Source organism: Festucalex cinctus, chromosome 7 (assembly GCF_051991245.1).
Source record: "Festucalex cinctus isolate MCC-2025b chromosome 7, RoL_Fcin_1.0, whole genome shotgun sequence".
In the NCBI taxonomy this organism is placed as follows: domain Eukaryota; kingdom Metazoa; phylum Chordata; class Actinopteri; order Syngnathiformes; family Syngnathidae; genus Festucalex; species Festucalex cinctus.
This window is the reverse complement of record NC_135417.1, coordinates 3,574,455-3,601,951: the sequence shown is the minus strand read 5'-3', so window position 1 is coordinate 3,601,951 and position 27,497 is coordinate 3,574,455. Positions and strand designations below refer to the sequence as shown.

At 38.5% G+C, this 27,497-nt stretch overlaps 1 protein-coding gene across 6 annotated transcripts in view; it reads right to left on the bottom strand.

The window, feature by feature from the left end:
* Window positions 1–27,497, bottom strand: part of alg2 (ALG2 alpha-1,3/1,6-mannosyltransferase) — a 69,464-nt gene that overhangs the window by 11,187 nt on the left and 30,780 nt on the right. For 5 of the 6 annotated variants that reach the window (XM_077525848.1, XM_077525844.1, XM_077525843.1 and 2 more), the window contains one exon: window positions 2,196–2,300. In XM_077525848.1, coding sequence (XP_077381974.1) covers window positions 2,196–2,251 — 56 coding nt within the window. In that variant the 5' untranslated portion in view covers window positions 2,252–2,300. Of the gene's footprint in view, window positions 1–2,195; window positions 2,301–27,497 lie in introns of those variants that run through there. The other variant, XM_077525851.1, reaches the window with a different exon arrangement.

The window sequence follows — 27,497 nt, the reverse complement described above, 5'->3', positions numbered from 1 at the left end:
GTGATTTACATTCAGTAACTAGTAGAACTAACCTAAACTGTCTACACACACACAAGCTTTTCCTACGGCAATGTGAGTGCTAACAGAATTTGGGTACGCTGCGTTTTGTCATAGTAAAGGCGGTTCAAGGCAAACCTGCATCACCAGGTTAGCAGTGATGATGAATATGTAACCACCAGCTGTCACGCCGCGTATCTGCGCTCGCTTGTTGGTTGTGTTAAACGGAGCTCTTGGGCCCTGTTGATTAATTCATTCAGTTGCTATGGCTCTGCTTTCCCAGAGGCCTCCGGTGTTCGTGGCAAACCCGGGCCCTATCCTGCCGACCGACGCTCCCTTCTTCGTCCCCATATACACACACTGAACTCCACGGCCCAATTCACGGTGGCACAACACGGCACAGAGCCAGAATAATTTAACATATCAATTAAATATGGAGGAGCTGTGGCTAAGCTGTCCCTCTCAGTGTACTCCCGGCTGCACGTGGAGCACTGTAACCTGTCGTAAAATCCCAACAACATAGCCAATGCTTCATTGGTGGTGGGCTAAGTTTCATTTCGGAAGCAACTTCCTCAATCGGATGAAGATCTTAATTGCCCCATGATAAGTAAATCACATACGACCATCAAAGTTAAAAATGGAGTGTTGTGCAATTTAATATCTTAGCAAAAAGTTGTCAACTTACCTCATTTTCTTGTCTCATTATTTAGATGCATTTAAAGCACCAAGTGTGCACTTTTTGTGATTGATTAAAATCTTCAGAAAAAAAACTGTTCAATGAAATCCTTGTTGGATATCAAATTGTGCAAATGGGGCCTACATCAAGAAATTTCAGTTTAACATCGAGAGCCATTATTAACTTTTTATTCTTTTAATCATGGTGTGTGATAAAGCAAGAAGTGATATCGATTTGATAACAATACAGGACCAGCATCATTGATACAAATACTTTGTAATAATGATGAATCTTATATAATTACATTGATAAATCTTAATGAATTTTCAACGTTTTTTTTAATTAATTTTTTTGTTATTAAAAATAGAGGCAGTTTTTGGTCAAATTTTTATACAGAAATAGAAAATGCTTAATGTTTTTGTTCAGAAATTGTAAAACAGTTAAAAAAAAATCTATGTTTTATAATACATCAAATTTATATGGCACTTTTCTAAACGCTACAACGTGCTTAAAGGGCAAAGTAACAAAAATAAAATTACAAAATTATCACTTCCAAGAATTTAACTTATTTTCCCGCTTAGTGTTCTGAATGTTTAGTTTAGTTTATTCATTTTTTCCTTTCGGACACATTACAGTTTACATCAATCACATCACATCATTTGCAACATTGACATCCGAAAGAAGGGCTGACGGGTAGAAGCCGAAGCTTATTCGAGACCCGTCCCCATCGACCCATTACTATAACGCATCAATCATATACATTATTTAGAATAGTCATTAATTTTTATCGTTATCCATCCCATACTATCCCAGACACTGCTCGCTCAGTTCATCTTGAATGTCCGTGTGTAGATTGTGGCTAGTCCCAGTCATTTAGAAGATTTTATCTCCTCAATCTCGTCAGCTCTTTTTCCGCCAGGCATTCTGCAACAATGTAGTTAAAAATCCCAATGCAAAAAATCAACAAGTAGTTAGATTCACGAGCGAGTGCAGGAGCAAGTACAGATGCGTCCTTCCTCAACAGATGCGTCCTTGAATTGAATGTTCTGCCCTCGAGTGCACTTATTTCATGGCAATAAGTAATTAAACATCCAAAAGGAAAATACAACAAAAGGTGTAAATAAGTAAACAGCCTCCAAAGCCTTGAGTTCTAATAAATATGTGACAATATATGATGGAATTGTTACAGTGTCAGATTCATGAACTAGCTAACCTTCAGTCAGTTTGTTGTGCTTTTAATACTTCCTGATGCACACACTGCCAACCCTGTTCATGTGATTTTATTTGAACCTTGTTTTGTTTTTTTAAGACACGCACATTGTTATTTAATGACTGTGGCTTAGAAGACTCATTAACCAAAGTAGTGTTATAATGTCAGTTACCAAATGCATGTATGCAAAGAAAACAAAAGCACAATCAATGCATTCAAACTTCAACACTATCTGTTGCAAGAAGCATGTCAACCTCTCATTTGTTTGGATTAGAAATCCATTCCATGCAAGTATAAAAAATGCTAACTTGCCTTAACTTTGATAAGTGGTGAGGTTGTACTGCTTGGAATTCACCTAACTTGCACATTCCTCTGACATTCTTTTCTTAACACCCATTGTAGAGGCTGATGCTTCTTCTGGGATAAGAAGAGACACACACACACACAAAACAAAAAAACAAAACACAATTAGATACTTTACTGTATGCACCTGACGTTACTTTACACTCACACTCGATCTCTACTTAGCAATGTGTTCGTAAAACCATTTTCTCCACAGGCAGCAAGCTATGCTAAGCTAAATTATCTGGAGAAGCTTCAACTTGTATGGAGCCAAATTTAACCGGGTGGAAGATTCAAAATTTCAGCTTCCAAATTGTTTGCTTTTGTCCCATAGACAGCTCTCTGGTCTTCATGTTTGCCTAACAGCAAAAGCAGTTTTCACAAGTGAAACAAAGCCTATGCTAAGCTAAGCTAAGCTATATTAGCTGGGAAAGCTTCAACTTGCATTGAGACAAATTTAACCGGGCAAGACAATTTAGTGGAAGAATCAGAATCTCAGCTTCCAAAATGTTTGCTTTTAAATGCTCTCTGGTCTTCGTGTTTGCCTAACAGCAAAAGCAGTTTTCACAAGTGAAACACAAAGCCGATGCTAAGCTAAATTAGCTGGAGAAGCTTCAACTTGCACCGAGACCAATTTAACCGAGCAAGACAATTTAGTGGAAGATTCAAAATCTCAGCTTCCAAAATGATTGAGTTTAGAAGCTCTCTGGTCTTCATGTTTGCTGAACTTCAAATGCAGTTTTCACAAGTGAAACAAAAAGCTAAAATCAAGCAATGATTCATGTTTAAGCCATCAATCTAAAAGGCAACACCCATCAGTCACATGTTCCAATACTTTTGCTCAACTGCCTGTCCTGAGTTGTTTAATACCTGGATGTAAATACAAAGAAATAAAAACTGAAATTCTGATCTTTGGTGTCAGTCATCTTTTGATCTGAAACCCAACAAAAGCAAAGGAATTGACCTTCTTGTTCCAATACTTTTGGAGAAGACTAATTGCTCCAGACAGAAAAACAGCCACTAAATAATTAACCGTCTTATTTGCATATTTGTGACTGTATGACTCACTTGAATTCAGGTTTTTGAACAATACATTTTATTTTGTATGTTTAACTTGTATAAAAGTGTGTCCTGACTTAGAGACAAGAGCAAACTGCAGGTCTCAGTGTGACAACAGTTTAGATGAAATAAAAATTCTGAAATTGTTGGATCGTTTTGATATGAGCCAGAGAGAGACACTCTCATAAACACCCAATAAAGACATGTACAGTATGACATGGTTTTACATTGTGTCACATCCATCACAAGCACCGCTGACCACAGATACTCCTCCTCTCCTGCGGGTGAACACAAACAGTTCAGACTTTTGGGTTCCGTCACTCCCTCCGCATTCCCCCCGTTGTGGAACACGTCTTCCTGATGCGAGTGCAAGCTCGCCATCATGCACACATATGCCTCGAGTTTTTTCGAGTTTATTTTGGAGCGGATCACATGGTTGGTAAAGCGTAGAACGGATAGGCGGGTGGGATTGATCGGGAATAGGCGAGCAAGTGAATCCTGAGGGACGTCCCAATAAAAGGGGGGTGGAATCATTGTTAGATGAGAAATGATGTTGACACTTCAACTCGAAAAGCAGACAACTCTGCTGTATGATGTGGTGTGCAATTAAGCCATTGCTAGAGTTTTGATGACACAAAAAAATGCTCATGGTTGTTTGTGTGGAAGTACAGCAAGAAAGTCAACACAAAAACTAGTGAGGAAAAAAAAAAAAAGAAATACTTTTTTCTGCATGTTATCCTTGAGTCAATTGCTCCAAATTCCAATATCGGCAGATGTAGACCACTGTAATTTTTTTTTTAAATAAATTTGAAAAAGAATCCAAAACAAACAAAACTTGCTGCATATTGTTATGTTCTGAGGTTGGATCCCAAAAACGCAGACACAAATAAGATTTTAACGATTTATTCACATCGAGAGGCGCGGAACAAACTTGACTAGGCGAGAAACTACAAGGGTTCCACAGAGGAACAGAGGAAATAATCCGACAAAAACACACACTTCGCAGAGAGACTTATATAGACAGCAAATCGATCTAATAGGCTGTGGCTAACAGGACTGACATGGTATTATCTGATTGGCTGTTGACCAGATAAAGAGATGAATGATTCCTGACATCACATAGCTTCTGACATCACATAGCGTCTTACCAGTTGAAACTAGACGCTGGTTACATCAGTTCAAAACAGACACTTGACCTCACGGTCATGACCCAAACATAACCCTTGCATGAGCCTCATCATGACAGTGAACATAACCCTTACATGACCCGAGTCATGACAGTAAGCAAAACCCTTGCATGACCCTTGCATGACTCTAGTCATGACATATTGTCAATGTAGGGCATTGTGTGGAGCTTTTTGAGAGGAACAATGAATATAATCCATTTTGGAATAAGGCAATCAAAATTTGGAAAAAGTGAAGCACTGTGCAAACTTTCCAGATGTCCTGCATTTGTTTACAAAGGTAACACTGTCAACAACGTTAGATTTGTAATTAAGATGTTCCATGTTTTTCAGAAAGGCTACATTTAAAACCAGACTGGCAATGTCATATTGTGCTGTTTTTTTTGTTTTGTTTTTTGCTTTTGTGGTAATTAGCCATAATTAACATTTATTGTCAAAAATCATAGCAAGGTGTTTTCAACTCAACGTCTCCAAGCACAAACCCAACACATTCATCATCTTTATGTCACTAACTGCAACCTGTTTCACACCTTTGGGGAGCTCTTCCTTTAACTTTATGATTCCATAATCCAACTTGTTGCTAGTCAGTCGCAGGGCACAGACAGACAGACAATGATCAAAACCTTTATTCACACCTTCGAACAATTAAGAGTCTGCAATTAAGCTACCATGCACGCTTTTTGAATGTGGGAGGAAACCGGAGAAAACCAACGCAGGCATGGAGAGAACATGCAAAGTTCACACCAACTAGTTCGCCTGGCTATCCACACAAATTACTCTCCATGGGAATAGAAATAAACATGGTCTTTATTACAGTATACGATCATGCATTTGCTTATTTGTGAAATAATGCAAAGCTGCTCTAACTTGTCCACCACCTTTTCTGCATATGATGTGACTTAAACTTTTCCACAACTTCTAACTGAAATGTTGAATATTAAATGCTGCAAACTTGCAGCATTAAAAAAAATAAATAAATAAAAAAATCCTATCATTATCATGCTGTCCAGGTATGTTGTTGTGATCATGCCAAACGGCCTGGGTGTAGCACATTGTTCAGTGGGCAAGAGCTTGTCAAATCTGACTCAGTTTTATGCCATCCAGACTCACGACCCAAGTACACTCTATGTGGGTCAAGTCACGCACACACATGCTTGTGCGTGAGAAATGACTGATACGCCCTAAGACATAGTTGAATGTATAATTATAATGCAGTCTGATTATGTTGTGACGCCACATTGTCACATTAGAAATAATAGGACAGTCTCAAGTTGCAGAGTCAGTGGAGGCTTCAAAGTCAAACACAATTTGTCCACACTGCAAATGTTGTCATTTCAAAACTTAATTTCCATAAGAAATAATGTGAAGTGAATTCATTCTTTACTGTCTCAATCTGGCACCATTTTAACATTCTTATCTGTCAAGAGACGTAACAAAATAAACCTACTTACCCTTTGAAGATCCCTGGTGTATAATATTGTAGTAGTATTTGGACTGTTAAAAATGAATTATGTTACTAATATTTAATTAATTGTACTGCTCGTATTGTACAAAGCAACCATACCCTTCCATTTGCCACAGTAGAGGCCTTTTCACACTGCACTTGTGCGGTTTTTGTTTCGAGAGTGCAGCACGCTCCCAACTTGCATTGTTTTTAACTACACAATACTTACTGTGATGTTTTTTTTTGTCTTTTGTTTTTAAATTATAAATTGTAGGTAGGGCTGTGCAATTAATCATATTTCAATTTCAATTAAACGCCACAATAAAAAAAAATTGGCATAATCGTAAACAATAATAAAAGATTATTAATTATAATAATTTTGAGTTGTTTAAATGTATGTATGTATGTATACATTTTTATTTTATTATTTAATAAAAATGTAGTTTGGTCCAAATCCTGCATAATTATAGTGTTTCAATTAAATTGATTTGTCTTAATATTTTTTACGTTTAAACCCTTTTCTTGTTTTGTGCCAAAAAAAAAAAAAAGATTGTCCTAATTGTGATTTCAATTATTACCATTAATTGTGATTTATTTTCTTCATAATCGAGCAGAACTACTTGTAGATAAGAAATACACAATGTAAAAAAAAATAAAAATACTACAACAAAAACCTAACTAAAATGAAGCATTTTTGAAAAAAACAAACTAATAGCTTTAAAAAAAAACATTCTGAAAACCAATTAATCAGCTAAATTAAAAACAAATAAAATAAAATAAAATGAACACTACCTATAATGACTATGCCAACGCTATTATAACCTTGCTTAAGAGCCATAATTTCCTGGTTTGAATTCCAAACAATCTACTTTGAAATTTTCATCGTCTAATGATCACTAATGTAGAATACGTGGATAAATAGGTCATTGCAAAATAGATACAAATCTCCTTTAACATTTCTACAAATGGCAGCATGTCGAAACCATCATATGCATAGACATGACCTTCTGTGCTTATCAAACTGTTATTTGTAACAAACGCAGGAGCTCATTTCCATCTTTCCTACACATCAAACTCATTTGATTATTACGTGTTGGACACCAATTCCATTGTTGGACTCTCGGTCACCTGCCACTCACTTTGGAACGAGACACAGAGGGATAATTGATGTTCGAAAGATCTTGTTGGAGGAAAAGGTAAATAGCTACCACTGGTTATATACATAAATACACCCCCAAAACATTGTAAAATCAATCCTTTCAGTCGCTATTATTGCCTTTGTACACCCAAAAACACAAAAGAAAGACATTAACGTTGCCTGAGGAAGCAAATAAAATAAGCAAAGGATAATAATGACACTATCAGAAAGCAGGAAGCTCAACTTGACATTAAAGTTAATCACTGTTTTCATAGGCATAAGACAATAAGCAAACAAAACACAAGCTGAGTAAAATTTCCTCACATAAGGCCACACTAGAGTCTGTGACCTTCTCCCTCACACATGGCGTGTCCCCTCCCACCGGCGTCAGGGGGGCCACGTCACGCCCGGTGATGCCCGTGTGACTACCAAAGTATTCGTCGACAACTGGCCTGTGATGCTTATGACCTGCCGGCTGGAGATGTGGGGGTGGTGGCGCACATGTGGCGTATCTGAGTGTGGCCTCTGTGCCAAAAGTGGCTCAGGTATCAGCCTTGTGCTTTCTAATATTAAAGACACCTTGCCTGGGTGCGAGGGTTTGTAAGTGTATTTTGAGGCTACTTTATTTTCCAGTCCTTGTGCAGCTCCTCGAGGGGTAAGTGACAAAGACAAGAGAGGCATAAGGGATGGGATATTGGATGATCACATAGAGACTTTTAATAGAACTGTGTAACTCAGTTACTCATACTGAAGAGCAAATCAATCATGGCAATCTTAATTAAGCATTTCTGAGTGTTCGTCCTTTCAGGCCACCATATAAGTTTATGTACCAGCATTCCTAAAATCAAGGCATTGCAATTGCACCATGTAATATTAATGCTTCAATGAATAAATCAATTACAAAATTATTTACATTTCAGCAATGCACAACGAAGGACGAGCACTATAGAAATTCAGTAGTAGTGATAGACCAATATGGCCGATAATGATACCGATTATTAGCAGTCAAGGAGACGGATAAATGATATCTCAAGCCGATATTAATTTGCAGTAAAAGAGAAAATACTAGTCAAAATAAAAAAATAAAATCTTTTAATTTTAAACATAAGAATTGACAGCTTTGTTTAAAAATGATATCAAAATTTGCAGGGTCCATCCAGCAACCCAGGGTCATCAGCATGTGTTAAGCTATCTATGATGAATAAAGTCCTTGTTGGCACAAAAAAAAAAAAAAAAGGCTCAAGCGTCGGCTTCATAACTTCGCAAAATTCGCGATTTCCGGTATTCATAAGCCAAAGCACCTCTTTATTCTATTCTCTCAGTTTATCCAGAGTCCAAATGAGCAACATCTACAGTATAAAGAATTGAACTTTTATTTCATGAGTCATTTTCTTGGCTCGTTCCCCTGAAACCTGCCCACGCTGTATAAAAATACGGTAAACTAACAAGATCAATATTGTGGATGGACAGCAACGAGCTAAAATGAAGCATGAATTATGTTGACATACTGTAGCAGTGCTGAGGGCAATTATGAACGCGGTACGCGCGATTAAAGAACTGTGTGAAACCTTCATACCCGTCTTACCCTTTCAACACAAGAGCACAAGACGCTTCAAACAAATCTCCACGAGTTATTTGCATAACATCATCTGAGTCATCCACGTGACTCAGGTAAATCAAGTTATGTAACTACACACATCAAGCGACAATATTCTTTGATGATCTTCCAGAAACCTCAAAATATGTTGCAATTCCACCTTAACAATTAGGTAAGTCCGCCAAGCCTGTGGATTTGCATATACTGTTTGTCAAGAAGAGTTGAATTTGCATAAAGCGGAGCTCTTACTGCTTCAAAGTCATGTAAACAAAACAAAACAAAACAAAACAAAACAAAACAAAACAAAACAAAACAAAACAAAACAAAACAAAACAAAACAAAACAAAACAGTAGTAAATGTACATATTCACATTTACTGTCCTCTTATGCCACCATAACAATAATAATCTGTTAAATATTCAAACGTACTACTACTCTTTGACATGTGAAGTGTGAATAGTCACACGTCTCAAAAGCGTACGGAGACAGAGCAAATAATAGCATAATGACAAGGCAGTCCTAAAGACTTTAAACGCCAGGTGTATGTGGATGATTATGTTGGTGAGGATTTAATTGCACAGAATCACGTTTTCACACTAATGCTGCTTTATGTAAAAAAATGATTGAGCAAGCTTTGTCGTCAAGTAATTTCTCTCTCTAACGTGTCATCATTATGTGCTGCGCACTCGTTAGTGTATATAATATTTGAATAGCAGTGCCATCTGTTCAAAATATTTGACACGGAAATGCAATGTAATGGCATTTGACAGCCACTAACTAATCTCTCACAGACGAAGTGGGGCATATTTTCATGTTATCTGGGGATTGCTATGAAATGTTGTGATGTATTAAATTAGACATTTCCAGTTGCCGATTCTGCATACCAGACTGCTGGGAAGTTGGAAAGATCCCATTTCAACTTAGAAGGTCTAAACCTCAAAGCATTCCAGTTTCAAGAATGCAAAATAGAGGGCAGTACATGTTTGCTACCAGCAGAGGTGCTGTTTGAATCACCCTTAAAGGGATATTTTACTTATTTAGCCATTTTTGGCAGTCAAACGTTAATATTGTCTATAATTTGATATTTTCATTATTTTTCCATGTACAATTCATACCTTTTAAAAACTTTAAACTTGCAGTCAACTGAAAATGTCATCACAATGTTCTCAGGTCTCAGGTAACCAATCACAGCTCAGCTTGTGAATGTCACATGACCAAACCTAGAAAACAGGTGAGCAGGTGAGGTGTGATTGGTTGTTAGCTGAGCACATGTGATGTCATTTTCAGTCGACAACAAGTGGCAAAATTGTTTTTTAAAAAGTATTAATTGTACATGAAAAATACTAAAAGTTCAAAGTATCAAATTAATTATAGACAAAATTTTTATTGCTATAATGGGATAAATAAGTTTAACTAGTTTGTGGTCAAGTAAAAAACAAAACAAAACAAAACATGACATCAGTAATGGGAAGTTATGCTACATCCACACCGCGGGAAACATTCCCACAATTCACTGGTGCATCTTAATACATTAGAATATCGCAGTCAGGTTTATTATAAATAAGTTGAAAATAATCGTAATCATTTGAATTAAATTCAAATAGTGAAACTCATTCTGCATCTTATACAGATTCATTAATTAAACCGGTAGGAAAATACTTTTCGAAAGTCCAATTCCTAACAAATAAAATGTCATAAAAGCTATTTTGAAGTTCCTTATCAAATACTGTAATTTCTGTAGATAGTGAATTTGGATTTTTTTTTTTTTTTAATGAGGTGTAAACAATAATCAAACATCAAATAAGGCAAATGTCAAGAAATGTTTTCTGAATTAAATTTTTAAGCACTGAAATAAATTAAAATAAATATATATTAGTGTTGTCCAAATTCAAGCGTTAACTTATCGTTTGACAGCTCTTTTTTTTTTTTTTTTTTTTTTAAATCACACATATCACATCTCAATGAAGTTCTCTTCTCCAATGCACTTTTTCCAAGTTGTGGGTCTAAAATTTCCAGCTTCCCAGTCTTCTGGAATGTAGCATAAACATGATTCCCCAAAATCTCAATGCAAAAATAGCGCAGTGAAGTGGAACACATTACTAAATCTTTCCTGTGTCGCTTGTTAAGCCGGAGAAAGGGGTACAGTCAGTGTAGTGTGAAGTGGCTGCCGCGCCAATGCTCACCAGTTGCTTGCACGGATGAACGGATGTCAGGAGAGTCAGGTAAAGCAAATCCAAAGACGCAATCTACTGGGGGAGAAAAAAAATGCAGACTTGCAGATTTTTCTCACAGAGATTTGTCACGGTGAATGACTGATGAGGAGGGACAGGGGCAGCGTGTGCGTATTAGCTCCGAGCAGTTTCTCTATTTATTATTAAGAAGGCGAGAAATACAAGGGATCACGGGAGCTTTATGTGTTTAGCGCGCGCTGGTAATTCATTTATGAGGGCGTTTCATATTGATGACTCTTTTGTGAGTCAGTGATTTGTAGGCACACACAAATGACTTGGACTCCACGTCAAGTTGTTGTGAGAACGCGACAGTGACCTTTCCGATTTTTTTTTTTTTTTTTTTTTTTTTCCCAACAACGTGATTTCACAGTTACACTGCTTAGCCGCCGTGAGTCACAAATTTACGAGGCGGCATACAAATACGGCGAAATCCGTGCGTGCGCGGGATGCACGTTGTCGTCGGATGTCATGTTTAATATCGCCCCACGGCGACTGGAGCTCTATTATTGATAAGATCGATGCTTGGATTGAGCCAAGCCGGCCGGATGCGGGACAACCTGAGGCCCTCGGGCTCTGTCCATCCACCCCCACAATCACGCCTCCTCCATTTACTTCACAATATTATCTTCTTCCCCCCCCCTCACTACTACTGTATTCAGACAGAGTTGTGAACTGAAAGTGTTCACCTCAAGGGGTGCGAGGCGAGCACCAGAGGCCCCGATGCCTTGACGGACTGAGCTGTGAAGACACCTCCTGCAAAATGGGAGAGGAGGGTGGCCAAAGGTGATATATGAAGTGTCAAAACAGCCAACAACTAGCAAGGAGGTGTAAATTCTGCAGTGCTGTCAATACATGTGCTTTTGTTGTCTTGCCCTTAAGTAATTTCCTTCTGGACTAATGCAGATCTCAAGCATTCACTTTTAATCCCCCCCCAAAAAAAGGTTTGTATAAGGGATTTTTTTTTTTTTTTTTTAAACTTTGGACGTACACCTGACAGGTGCAACACAGGATAATTGCAATTTTAGAAAATATATGGACAGTGCCGCTTTCACTTATCAGGTTATGTGGTTCTTTGACCACGCAAATTATCTTTCTTCATTGAAATGAATGGAAATGCCATGAATCCGTTCCAGCGCCGAGAAAAACATGTTTTGGATAAGAAGAATATGCCACTACACGAATTGTATTGGCTTTTATAAAATAAAATAAAAACAATAATAAACATATGGTCATGACATAACTTAAATCAGTCAAACAGTGCATCATGACAACTCAATGGGTGTTGCACTGCTCAATGTGTGCCTTGGCCATCAGGGGTCAGTATAATACCACACATTACATGTAGATGAGATAAAGATTTAGAATTACCGCAACATCGATGCTAGGGTTGTGAGCTTGTCAGATTTTTGTATAACAAAATCAACGTGGTTTTGTTCAATACCAAACGTACTTGTGTTGGTTTTCTGTTTTTGATTTAAAGTAATCTTGAACTGGGAGTGGAAATAAAACGTTTCTGCTACTTGTTGTGAAGTTTGCTGCCACAATAGGTAGCATTTGTACCATAGGTTCTTGCTAGCAAGTCACTCAAAAAAAGACTTGTAAATAAGGTCATTCATAAATCAGGGCCCAATACATAAATTCCAAAAGCGCACGTTGTTTAGGGACTATGAAAAATCCCCCTACAAAGTTTTGTGTATACACACACAACAGTCCAAAGAGGAGGTAGGAAATGAGTGAAAACACTTGCACTTATTGTTTGTTGTTCATTTATTGAACATATAAACAAGTTAGCAGAAAAAGAAAAAACATTTTAAAAGAAGAAAAAACCTTATACAATAGGGGTGTTAAACAAAATCGATTTGGCAATATATCGCGATACTACAGCACGCAATTCTTGAATCGATTCAATAGGCAGCCCAATCGATTTTTTAACATCCATTTTTGATGAAAAACTATTCAACAAAACGTCTAACTTTCGCACCTTAAGCATGGAAGAATGTTATATTAATGGAACATTAAGCCTTAATATTTTTTTTAAATGCTTTTCTAACATGGAAAAGGTTACAATCTGTTTGTTAAATACAGTGGCTCACAATTATAACACTGAAGTTTGAAATTCCTACAAGCTTAATCATATATTTCTGTTCAACCTCTTGAATTAAAGCTTAAAGTCTGCACTTCAATTCCATTGTAGCTGTTTCCGTTTAAATCCAATGTGGTGGCATGCAGAGACCAAATGATGAAAATTGTGTCACTGTCCAAATATTTTTGGGCCTAACTGTATATGAGTTACTCCAAGTGTTCAATAAATGGTTGAAAAATGCAACAGATACTGTGGCTCTCCTTTCTCACATGCAAGGGCATTACAGTCGGCGGAGTGTAAAAACCCATTAACTCATTCACTGCCATTGACGGAAAAAAGACGTCAAATGATGCATTTTTTTGATGGTCTGGCAATGAATGTGTTAAAAGAAAAACGATCGCTAGAAACCGCACATTTCTGTGTTACGAGGATTTCTGTGACAGACAGAAAGATAAGTTCCCCTAATGAAGAACTGTGATATGAGTGAAAATACTATATTTCTGAAGAAAAAAAAAAATAGAGATGAGCAATCTTCACTCTGAATGATTTATCCAGACGTCCTGGCTCTCTTCCTGTGTGTCACTTTCAGCCACATCAGGCTTTCACAACTACTGAAAAACAAGGCTCGCTGACGCCAACACACGACTCTGAGGCCCTGGGAACTCCAACTTGCAAAGGGAGACATCAGCGTGTCACACATTTAGGCTGCGGTGTCCCCGAGAGACGGGAGAGTTGAGGCGGGCTGCGTACGTCTGCGCGTGGAGGCCCGGCTGATGATGTCAGCACGCGGGCCGCCGTGATGGTCATCTGCGGTTTGGGACCGCAACGAATGGCTGCAGCTGGGAACGACTCCCGAGGGAGCGCTGGGAAAGTGGCTGCATAGACGGAACGGGGGGGGGGACGCCCTCGGTGCGGAATTTAAAAAACAAAACAAAAAAAAACAAAGCGATGATGTTCGCTTTCTGCGTAGCAGTTGCTAAAATCATCTTGCGTGACGCTCTCACACCACCCACCGTTTATATTACAATGGAAAGCCTGAGCTGAGTCAGCCCATCATTTTGTGTGTGTGCATCTGGATAAGTGTGAGTGTTTGGGGACAGCGGAGAGATGCTGGCAAAGCAAAAGGTGGGTGAGGGGGTTCTACGCACTCTGACACGCCTCACTCTTGACACACCGCGAGGATAAACATCGATTTCCTCGACTGACGTTAACACCTGTGTTGAGTAAACACGCACCTTGCTCGCAACGGCGACAGGCGACACAACGCCGCTCCTGCACAGTCGGCTGCGTGCGAGCGTCTCCGGCCGTCTGGCGAGCGCTCGCAGGCCCAACAAACAGCGCCACTTCAGGGTTCACGGCACTTTCGGTTTGATGTCCCCAGCATACGCCTCTATTGTGGTGTGCAGGCTTCCACTTGTCACTAAGACTTTATTTAGTGTCATGAGCCACAAGGAAAGAAGATGTAGGACGTTTTTAAGCCTTCTTGTGAGGAATTTTTTTTAAATGTTTTTTTTAAGAGTCTTCTATTTATAAGTAGGTTATTAGAGCTGTCAGTGGGTTACCCTTTTTAATCATAATCAATCACATGACTTTCATCGTTAACTTACAATTAACTGCAAAATAATCATACATTATATCTGTTCTAAATGCACAATAGAATATACTTTTAATTTTTTTTCATACTCTCTAATTCAAACCCAAAAACATATAAATATGTTTTTTTTAATATATATATATATATATATATTGTCCTGCCCTCCCAAAAACATATTTATACATTTTTATTTTATTTATTTTCTTTATGCTAGATCATACAGAAGATTTGATGCAGCTTCTGGCCTGAAGAGGTCACTTAAAGCAATGGCAGTTATTACAAAAAAAGGCCAGCAGGTGGCAGCAGAGTATAAGGGATCAACCAGGGTCATGTTGCAACACGCTCTTTTTCCCCAGTGTTTTCAACAGGTTTGTGAATAATGATGCTATGCTAATTACTGCAAAAGAGAAACAGATACAAATGTACTTTTTTCCTGATGAAAGAAGAGACTAATCTTTCTTTTTGTAAGTTCCATGTTTTTATAGCAATACAACACACTATTCTGTGGGCCTTGTAAAATCAGTCCAAATCCAGTAAAACAGTTGGGAACGAAGAGGGTTGCTTCAGTGAAAATGACTGGGCGTAAATGAGTTAATTACCATTAAAGTGGAAAAATACTGTTACATATAATATATATACATATAATACAAATATGCTTGTATCTTTTAGTTCATTTATACAGTGATTTCACGGAAATTCCTAAAGTTATTTGAAGTTAAAAGGAGTATGAAACATTGAGTCATAGATTTGTATTGAGGTATTGTTTTTGCCACCAGGTGGCACATGTGTTTCATGGTGGACAATGATGACAGGAACATTTTGTTTTCAAATTCAGAGTAATTGGTATTTAAAACATGAATCAACTTGTGTCCTCTGGGCCATTTTATTCATTTTAAATTAGACAAAGTAACCAATACATTTGATCACATTTATTATTGCTACATTGTGTTACCTTGACTGCTTTACACAAACTTGTATGTAAAATAAAGCATGAACAATAATGTTTTGACACCAACTGTATTTCAATTTTTAATAGCTATAGACATAATATTTAATGTTTTAATTCAATTTACAACCTTCATTTTAGGAAAATCAATTTAATGATTTTTAATGTTTCTTAATGACCTGCGGAAACCCTGAATATGCCTCACAAGTTGCACAACTTCGAGGGTTAACTGTTAGTGTGCACAAATTAATAGGAAGTCAACCAAAAGGCTTCATTTTATAGACTAAACATTTTTGTACACTTCAAATTTAACTATTCTGACAACATTCTTTCATTTTTTTTTCATTTCACTTTATAATGAGGCATTCTAAATTAATATAGTGCTCTTAATACCTCATCTGAATCTGCTTTATGTTTTAATGGCAGTGGCATTTCAATAAGTTTGAGGATCTCGACCAAAACAGAACGCTGCAGACACTGTGAAGCCTGATACTTTGATGTGTCTCCTGGTCTAAATAGTGGAATGATTATGTTTGTATTGGTTTAGCCTGTGTGTGTGCATGAGTGCGAGTGAGAAAGCGTTTAGTAATGGACAGAAATAGAGGCCAACTGAGTCAGTCCGAGACACACTGGGCAACCACTAAAGAATTCCTCACTTCTTCTACAAACCTGAATTGGCTCTGCATGTGTGTGTGAAAGCTATTAAAAATCTATTTTTAAATGAATAGGGCAGGATTTACCCAAATCGCAGCCGCTTAATTAATAAAGTTTGTATTAATGGAATTTGAGGTGTTAATGGAAGAGAAACCAAACTGAGGCAATTATTATTGTTTGACAGAAAATAAATAAATAGCCCGGATAATTTGGGGGAAGTCAGGAACTACAAAAAGAAGTTTTGTTTGATTTGATTCATTCATCGCTCTGGGCTCCATATGGTGTAGATAAAACTATATAGTCATTGCTTTTAAAACTGCACAGATGCATTGAAAGATATGCTATGTTGAAAAGAGTTTTGTCAGAGATGATCATGTGGAGATATTAAAAGACAGTCAGCATTCCAGTAGACTCCCATGTGATCAACAACTTGTTATTGTCATTTAATACATTTCCTCATAATAGTTAATTGCATTTAGTTATTTTCTACCATAAATTGTAATATAATTAGTAATATGTATTGATATTGTAAATATATTTATACAAATAAAGGCCTCCAACTAAAAGATTTTTTTCGATTGTACTGGTGTGCCTAATTTTTTTTTTCTTTGACGTGTGAGCAAAAATTTGAGATACAAGCGTGATAATAATAATAATAATAATAATAATGATAATTATTATTATTATTATTATTATTATTGCCACTTCAAGTTGGAGTATACTGTCAAACTAAGCATAAAACAATACATGAAGACTGTAGGAGCCCCATGTTTGATTTGTTTTTACCTCCAACCACTAGGGGGCAATGTGTTTTGTTTGTTTACCTGAGCCATGGACAGGTGGCCAGAGATTACTTTTTTGGGGTTCCACTGGGAGACAGGTGTTACTGATTGGGGAAAACAAACAATTTTCTATGGGTGTATCTTATATTTGGGGCATTTATGTTGTTACTTTGAGAGTTATGATTTTGTGAATTAAGAATTAAAAGTCAGCCATCACATTCCAATTAAGACTTACGAATTACGTGGGTTTATTTTATTTAATTTCTTCTCCTTTTTTACAAGAAGTCAAAATTAAACAACAGTAAGTAACCACAAGTGTAGTGGACAATCCCCTACATAGACAGATAATAATACCACTTACAGGCATATGTTCTTTATCCCCTGTGAAGAAAGACTAATATTAGTGCGAACTACTGAGAACTTGTGAGAAGTTGTGACCACATCCATTTACAGCCGAAAGTTTGTTTTATACTGCCCGCAAGTGGCCACCAGAAGCACACCAGGCACACCAGGTGTATCCCAATTGCGGCAAAAACAGTTTACATTTGTTTAATCACTTCAATACTGTTCTTATAAAGTACAAAGAGTAATATTTTTGTAGTTTAAAAAACAAATTTAAATTTTTGTTGCGAGACTGGAACAGATTAATGGCATTTCCATTCATTTCAATGAGAAAGGGTAATTTGAGGTTGAAACGTTTTGAGTCACGGGCGTTGTCATGGGAATAAATTCAACTCACATCACAAAGGCACAATTGTTAGTATTTGTGTGCGTATGTGGATAAGGACAATGTTAGTCTAAAGTCAAATTCATTGAGCTAAGAGGAGGGAAAGTCCAGAGAGCGAGTGTGTGTGTGTGCGCGCTGCGTGTGTACGGTTGCATGCGCTCAGGAAGTCGCTGGAGGATAGGCGTGCTGCCTTTTGGCAGCCGAGCGCATGTACATTCACTGGTGCCATCTGATGCTCGTGTTTGTGACGGCGCAACAATGCGCGGCGGATGCTGAGAAAAGATCCACCGGCTATAAATAGGCTCCGTGTTACAGAGGCGCGCTGTAAATATAGTCGCTTTGCGTGGTGTCACTTTATACCACATCACTAACCGAGCTCCCCACACACACACACACATCCAAAGGCAGCAGCCAAAGTTAACCGGACTCCCCTTAACGGCTTCATTATGGCGGAGTGCGTCATGGGTGGAAAGAAAAGAGTTGAAAACAGGAAGAAAGGGAGAAGGAAAGAAAGGAAAGACGGGGGCGGGCGGCGGCGTAGATGTGGGACAGATTACGCTGATGTTGTGGGTGTGTGTATGATGTAACAGAGACCAGGCTTCCCCCATTCCCCTGGCGGGTTTGGGAAACCTCCACTGAACAATAACAGAGGGCAAATATTGACAGGGGTTTTTCTCTTGTCATCTTTTAGAACGAATTTACTTCATCATCATGCCACTTTTATTGTGTAGACACGTTAGCAGGGGAGTGTGCGTGTGAACACATATTATATTCTTCATATGACATCACTGAATGGCGCCTGTTTACATTCATCCATTCATTCATATGCCTGTAAAATTGCTATTTGAGCATAAAGTGAGCAGTGTTTCCCCCGGTGCTTTATAAGTCAAAGTGTGTGCGGGCGTTCTTGTCTTTCCGTGTTTTTGTGGCACAACCTGAGTTATCCCACCCATATTGTGAGAACTTATTGCAAAAAAAATAAAATAAAAAATCATTACTCTGTGCGTGCGTGTGCCTGTGTGAGGGAGACGTGAGAGATCACATATTAAATCCTTCCTTTGACATCAATTTTTGGATGGGTGAGTACCTCATGATACGACAATTATCACAATATTGTAGGGAGGTTGGCAATTTAAAAAAACAAAAACAAAAAAAACTCACGTTATGTTTAACAACTCACAATATTGTAAAAAACAAAATCAACAAAAAAAAAAAAAAATAAGAAAAAGCTCATATTTTTGGGGGAGAAAGGCACAATATTGTGTTTTTGTACATAACAGCAGTAACAAAGAAAAAGGCTTGGCTATGTCATGTCACGTGTCACTGTCATGTGCTCCTATTGGCTCAGCGGTGCAAAGCATCATGGTCTATGTAGTTTATGTGTTTGGCTGAAGTGGGCGAAAAGTAGTTTTTTTGATGGCGATGTAAATGATGAAAATATTTGCTGCTATGACTGATTTAAGGGAGTGATAACCGTCGCAGTGGCCAAAACATTCTTAATTAAAATTAAACTGCACTAATAAACTAGCCACCAGAGGTTGCAAGAACTGCACAAACAGAATACAACCTCACCTTTTTAACACCATCCATTTACTTGTCCGCTTATTCCTCACAATAGTGTGTGTGTGTGTGTGTGTGTGTGGGGGGGGGGGGGGGGGGTTGCTGGAGCCTATCCCAGCTGACCCGACTCCTCACTACTGGCCTTTAACAGATGTGCTGCTTTTAATATCGTGAAATGACGATGACGATGTGGCCATTTTAATATTACGATATCATGATAGTCATTATCATTACATACCTAACCGATACCAGCCTTATTTTGAAGTTGCTCAATGTAGAAATTTGCCCAAAAATATCTTTATGTACCCTTTTTATTTGACCCCTTTATGACTCAAACATCTTCTAATCGATATAGAGGTACTCGCGACGGTGGCTGATACCAGCCGCTCTCTTGTGGCCATTTTACAATCAGGAATTAGAAATTTGACAATGGAAGAATAGAAAATTGTCATTGTCATGGTCTTTCTGTAGAATTATCTATCATTGTTTTTAGGGGAAATAATACGTATTTAAAAAAAAGTACGAATAATGACGTCTGATGACATAAAGTGAAAGATTGTGTGACACAACTCTTAATCACACCACTATTGTGTCGGCATTTTGGCAAAAAAGAAAACGCCCCATTAGACTGTGTGTGCGTGCATGCATACGGAAGTGCGTGTGTTCGAAAGACACATCTGGCAAGGATTTCAAGAATTTTTCCCCTCTTTTGTTGCTTTCCAGCTTGAATAAGTGACTTCTTTACAAGAAAAAGTTGGATCGTCTCTCTCTCTCTTTCTCGAATACACGTACGTGCATACACATCCACATAAAACCAAGTGGCACACCGCCACGCACAATGTGACGCAACAACCGCTGGTCATGTTCCCAAGGCCCTGTTCTCAGAGCAGTTTGACTGAAGGCCTTTGTCTGAGCCCCCTTTAAAAATAAAACCAGAGCAGGGTTACTGCGCACACACAATGTGACACATATCCAAAACGCTCTCTTTATGCGTGAACTAAGACTGACCCTCGGTGGAAAAGGAGCACGACGCCAAGTCATGATGCCGTTTGAGTGCGTGCATGCGTACCCCTAGTGCACACGAGCGGGTTGTTCCACTAAGCCCCCGTCGCAAACGCATAATTATATGCTTGTATAACACCCGTGGCGCTCGCGAGCGCGCGCTCGCCCAGGCGCGCGCACGCTGGAACATGATCGCACCACCTGTCCATTCAACTGGCGGCCACAGAAACTCGATCGTGCACAAACGACACATTAAACCCGTTCAACTCTTCTTATCTGCTCGTAAAGTGTGGAGCCGCGATGCGCGAGACGTTCACTTTCATCCTTTGGCTCGTTACATACATGATACAGGAACACGACCCCGTCTCGCCACGGGGTGGGATAAAGAGATAAATCAATCATGTTGCCTTTAATCATTTGAAGTAGTTATTTAACTCATTCAACTCCAAAAACAATTTGTTTGTAATACTTTGTCCTTCACTTTTTATGTATTTTTATGCTGAAGCATACAGAGGGCTTTGATGCAGCGTCTGATCTGAAGAGGTCACTTAAAGCAATGGTAGTCATTACAAAAAACGGCCAGCAGGTGGCAGCAGAGTATAAGAGATCAGCCAGGGCCATGTTGCAACAAGTTCTTTTTCCCAGTGTTTTCAACAGGTTTGTGAATAATGATGAAACTTTAAACGGAAAACAATACAAACAAAAAATTTTTCCTGATGAAGAAAAGACTAATCTTTATTTTGGTAGGTTCCATGTTTTATAGCATTAGAACACAATATTCTGTGAGACTTGCAAAATCAGTCAAAATCCAGTAAAACAACCTGGCGCAAAGGGGATTGCTTCAGTGAAAATGCCTGGGAGTGAATGAGTTAAAACAAATTGGATTTACAAACAACCTCTTAGAACCCATTGTGGTTGTAAGACAGTTGACGAAAACCTGTATACATAAAGCTAGTGACAGAACAGATGCATACCAATCATGTCATTAGCTGCACCTGCACATTCTAATTAGACACCATAATCCGAAATCCCTTTTGATTGACACTGTCAGAGAGGTACAATGCATTTAACATTTCGTTCATTATTGTGGTTGTAGTTTGTACCGCACTGAACGACAAGAGTTGTTTTGATTATTTGTGTATAGCTTAATCAGGTCATGTCTCTAAACTGAAATGTAAACCTTTAATTAATAAGTATACTACTTTGCTTTTGACTGAATGCACGTTTGGAGGTTCGTCATAGAAAAGCAAATTTGCAAACTTGTCACAAATATGTTCTCAGCCTCAGCAGGGTTCGCTCAAGGTCGCAATGTTTCCTAAGCGTTCTCTAAACAGATGCAATGTTTTTTTTACTGTCGCAATGGCAAAACATAAATTACAAGATTATAAACCTTTTTTTTTTTTTTTATTATAACATTTTTAGTTATTTGAAAAAGTAACTGTACGTAATGCAACAGACTGACTGCGTTAACCAGAACAACAAACAATTTATCATGTTTAGCCATCTGTGATGTTTACATTCCGTTCGAGCGCTTTGAGGTCAGAACCGGAAGATTTCAAATGGGATATGCTGACTTCCCATGTTCCTTGAATGCAGCATTAGTATCCACGTTAATGCAATTTTCTGTGAATATGAGAGATACACACAATAATCCCAACATGTCCAGGATCAGTAAAATCGATGCAGATGGAAGACAGTTTCAACAAAGACGGAAAGGGGATATAAATTTGTGCTTTTGACACCAAACACCGAGCGAAGCGTGCCAAAATAAACGAATAAAAGAACTGTTCAAGAATTAAAAGGCAAACGGCGATCGCGGCAAAATGTGTTCACCAAAGTCATCTAACATTAAGGAGTATTTACATTTATTTCACATTACATTTGCTTACATTTGGCACTTGATGCTATGCTTACGTGGCTCTCGGTGAAAATGAGTTTGACACCTAAGGGGCTGACATAGTGACAGTCACGAGAAGTCATGCTATACAGCCTATGACAAAACTCCTTTCAACACTGCATTTCCTTGCGTCTGGGTCATCCCAGTGCACGTTGGCAACTGGTGCTGGCCTCCCCGGAGCAGTTTTACGAATATGTTGTCTCTAGTTTAATGGCACACAAGACATTCAATTTCCCCACACTCGGGGCAAAAATAAATAAAACGCGGCTTTTATGTGGTCGCTGGTTTCCCCAAAATGATCAGAGAGATAGATTATTTTATATATATATATATATATATATATATATATATATATATATATATATATTTTTTTTTTTTTTTTTTTTTTTTTTTTTTTAACTCAGTCATACAGTATGTTTGCCTCTTCCACTGTCACTTCGAGTTTTGGCTTGTGGCGCTCTCCCTTTGTTTCACATCCACAGCTAATCAGGTAAATAACAATATGGATCCTCAGCATTCATATGTCAGTTCTAGACAGAGCCCGGACATTCACGGGGGGGGGGGAGAGTCGGGGTTCGGGGACACCTGCTGAATCAGGCGCTTCTACGCCACATAGTGTGTGACAGAACTTGATCCACTAATATCATCCCCGTGTTGCTATTCGTGTCCAGTGCAAACACACCGCTGTCCAATAATATCAGAGTCGGTCGCACACATGCATCTCTCTGTAAACGCATGCTCACGCGGTGAATGTCACACGTATCCGCTCTGGTTTCAGCCACCTAAACCATCCCAGCAACACATTAAACAAGCTCGTTGGCCGTGGCTGGCAGTAGTGGCCTGTTCATCAGATGCTTGAAAGGACACCCCCGAGAGGGGTCCTTTTCACAGTAATAGCGCCCGGCAGCACTTTGCGCCGACCCGGTGGCTCTCTCTCGCCGCGGTGAAGGGGATGCGAGTTCTCACTTCCACAGCTCGCGCCACTCTTCGCTCCACGCCAAGTGGAGGAAGAAGAGTCTTTCATGGACACGCCACTCCAGAGGCTGCATACTCGAGCGCACTCCAAAGCACTCGCTTAGCTCTTGTCCTCCGTGGAGTGCCGCCGCTCTAATTGGAGTGAATGAGCAATTGGTAAATGGTGATGAGTGTGAAATATTTCTGATTATGTTCAGGTGGCTTGTTCTGGAGCACGCTGAATGTGTTCAATTTATGCGCACAGATGAATGGCACGTTAATGTAGGGTTGCTAACTTTCTTACCCCGAAATAAGGGACAGGTGCACGGCACGGTGTCATGGTGGTGTGAGCATGATGTGTGAAATCAGTGTATATTCTGATTAGGTTCGAAATGCACAAAGTTTGTACATTCCCTTTAATCCTTACTGCAGGCCATCATTATGTAACCTCATACTAACCTCAAAGAAACCACAATTTGGCTCTTTCCTTAAAAAAAAAAAAAAAAAAAATCAAATGAAAAAGAGGAGTGTGACTCACCAAATGTACTTTTTCCATGGATAGCACAATCTTTTCTTTCTTACAGGTTTATCCATTCTCTCTTCCTTATTATTATTATTATTTTCTAGGCACTTGTGCAGTATAAACCGCTACAACAAATGCACGTGACGATGCCCGATGCCTGTGATTGGCTGATGGCCCGTGATGCAACTAAACCACATGCAAGGCCTTCCGACGGCATCCAATAATCAGACAGCTGACCTTTCTTAATGAAGCAATATTATGATTGATGATAATCTCCCCGGTAATCCGTGCATGGCTCTGAATGCATGCTACAGGAATATATATATATCCCTCTCCAAAACAATCATTACTGACCAACAATGCATGTCAAGACATGGAATAAAAATGCCTTTTAGATGTTGTGTCTACGCTGTGGATTCACAACATATATATACATGTAAATATAAAAACAAACGTGAATCAGTTCATGCCGAACAAAAGGGCAACAATATTTAATTGTTTCAACAAATATACAAATGATTTTACACTACAATTCCCTGATTTATTCAATTCTACACTCACAGAATTATTTTAAGCCTAATTTAAGATTTATGTAATTTTTTACATGAATTCCCATTTACTTTTTTTTTTTTTTTTTAAGATATTTTAACACAAACTGGCAAATTTATATGATACATATTTATTAGTCTAATAAAGCCTATTTATTTGAAGTGCATAATCTTCAGGTTTATGTATTGAGTATTAATAAAGTATAATAATTTTTTTTGTTGTTTTTATTTTTCTGGGACGTCTGCATTCAGTTTCATCCCAAAAAGCATAGATACGTAAAAAAATAAAAGAAAAAATAGACATAAGTGTTTTTCAAATAGCAGTATATTTATCGTATATATGTAACCTGATTATTATGCAATTCAAACAATATACTTTGTTTGAAATAAATACTCTATTATTAATTCATAGTAATTATATTTTATTAATACTAAATACATACACCTGAGGATTACGCATTTCAAATAAATGGGCTTTATTAGGCTAATGAGTATGTATTATATAAGGTTTATTTGGTAGGTTTGTGTTAAAATTATCTTTGAAAAAAAGTACATGGGAATTTCTTCTGTATAAATATTACACAAATCTTAAGTTAGGTTTGAAATATTTCCGTGACTCGAATGTTTCATTCTTAATGAATTTTTGTCTATTTCTCACAGAATTTGGCAACTAAGTAAACAATCAAACCAGCACTAAACTTAGATCTTTTTATTATTATATTGCCCCTCTAATTAATTAAGCAAAATAAGGATAATAAAACAGCATGATGGGCCAGCGGCTATCGCATCTGCTTCACAGTTCTCAGGTTGGGGTTTCACATCCAGGAATGTTGTCAGTGGAAAAATTAAGATGCAAGCATGTGAGCTGTGTGGGATGAGGCCCAAAAGCAACCGAGTGAGGAGCTCTGTGCTGACAGGACAAGGTGTCATGTACTTATTCAAGTTTAACAAGACAGCAACTATCAGCGGCGTATCCATCTTACTTGCTTTAACTGTCCTCATGACTTGTCCGTCTCGTTATGTACCCCCCCCCATAAGAACATATTGTGCATATTCTGTTGCCGCTGTGGTATTCCCGGGTGTGTGGCCGCCAACTCAGCATCACCACTGGATTTCATCACTCGTGATTCGGCACGGCCAGGATTACGACAGCATTCCGCCGCCACGCTGTCATGATGTAAAATCGGCCCAGGCCAAGTGTCTCTTCCTTGGGCTGCTCGGGTTGTGTGAGCAGTGTCGATGTGTTTCTTGGCGAAAGATCCAGACAAGGATGAGCACATTACTAAAGCCTTTAGGAATCAGGAAGATATCTTGTAGGATACTTGGAATTCCTTGTGGAAATGTTTCAGTCTGACACAGAAGGTGAACTGCAGTCCAGCCAAGCGAGCGTTTGAAGCGGCGGGAGAGGGAGCGGGCGAGCGTCGCGGCAGTTGTCTCCCCCGTGCTCGCTTCCTTTTGAGGCCAGAGCCAGCTGGATCTCCTCGCAGGTTTAGAATTATGGGACAGTTATTCGGGGAAGCCTATTATGGTATGAGGACACAACACGTTGCACTCCTCACACACACGCGCATCAACAGGGGCGATTACGACACAGCGGGTGATAGGAATCAGGCTTTTCCAGCGTTATCGGGCCAGGAAGTGATGATGCAGTGCATTCCTGGGATAGCTAAGTGGTCAGGTTTGCTCCTCGCTTTGGACACGTGCTGCAAATATTTACCTAAAAGCAGACTGGGCTGCAATAAAACTCAATCTTGGTTTTGATTTTACACTCTCATGAAGTCATGACGGGGAACTAAGAAACTAGTGAAGAGATGAAAGGAATGTAGAAGAAAATGTAAGAGAATGACGGAAGCAAATTTAGTCAGACTAGTGACGCACACGTCTATTGGTTAAAAAAAAAAAAAAAACACACATCATCAGAAGTTAGTTCAAAACATCCTTGTTTTCTAGTTGAGGTCATTATTTACATCACTTGTTCCAATTTTTTTTTCCAGATTTCTGGGTCAGTTAGAAAAGTCCAAGCGCAGAATTTTTTTTATGTTTTTTTTATTTTATACATTTGATAAGGAAGTCAACCCTCCCAAAAAATTCTTGACAGTAATAATTTCTATGCAGCCCCGCTAGTCTAAATATGGCATTCTGGTTAATATTGCAGTAGTGGAATATGAGTTAAGCAGCAAAATCCAGCAGTGTGCTGTGATTGGTCGTTGCCTGAGCCCTGAGCAACTGTGATGTCATTTTCAGTCGACAACAAGTGGCAAAATGGCCGACCCCTGAGATGAATAAAAAGGGCTGGATTTAGAGGTTTAACTCATATTCCACAAATGCAATATTAATCAGAATGTCATGTTTACACTAATGAGGTCACATATAACATATTGTAAAGAAATGTTGACAAAAGGTTGACTTCCGCTTTAAGGGACACTTTCTTAAATAAAATTTCACATTCCTACGAGATCCAACAGTCTTGTGTGTTTGTTTGCAGAGGTGACTATATCTTAACATTTTTTTTAATACAGTTACTATGCAAGCAGCACATTATTTTGCTCACAGGTACACTATTACGCAAGTGCATGATTAGTCGAAAGTATTTTCTTCTGACAATAGACAGATCTGCACTGCATATTAGCAAATAAGCATGCCATGATTCCCCCTATGGTTTGTTTTAAATCACAACACATGTTTGTTTCCCCCTGATGGAAAGACAAGCAAGCTCTTAAGCCTTTGTTGCTATCCTCCTGATCCCAAACTTTTTTCTCCCTCTCTCTCTTGGGGAAAGAACCAACCAAATCAATGTTCCACTTCCCCAAAGCAATGGAAAGAATCCTTCTGCTGTCACCAGTTCCCACATTTCACCTACAGTGACCCATGAGGGACAATAGACACATTCACATATGGATAGTTCAACAACTACCCGGACTTCTGCAACGAGTGAAAGGATACTGAATGAATGGTCAATCCAGTAGCTATTTAACCCATTTTCACCCAACCCATCACTGTTATGAGCCAATACCAACATAAAGTGTCTGAAATTTTGCCCAATTCACAAAAAAATATTGGATTTTCGACGAACTTGAACTTGAATAAATAATCTCAAATGTACATTCAAAAAGTAAAACTCACCAACTTGCCGACAGGGTGGACAATGACAGTGTGAAGATTTCTGGGTGATCATAGAACTTTATGAGCAGATGGTGGAATCTAACTTGGCAACATGATTCATTTGCACACTGACTGTATAATGCTGACTAAATATACTTCAAATTTCAGATTTTGTTTTTTTTTTTTTTTTTACTATCACTTGATATTTCACTATGACAGGGTGGACACATTATCTTGATAACATCCA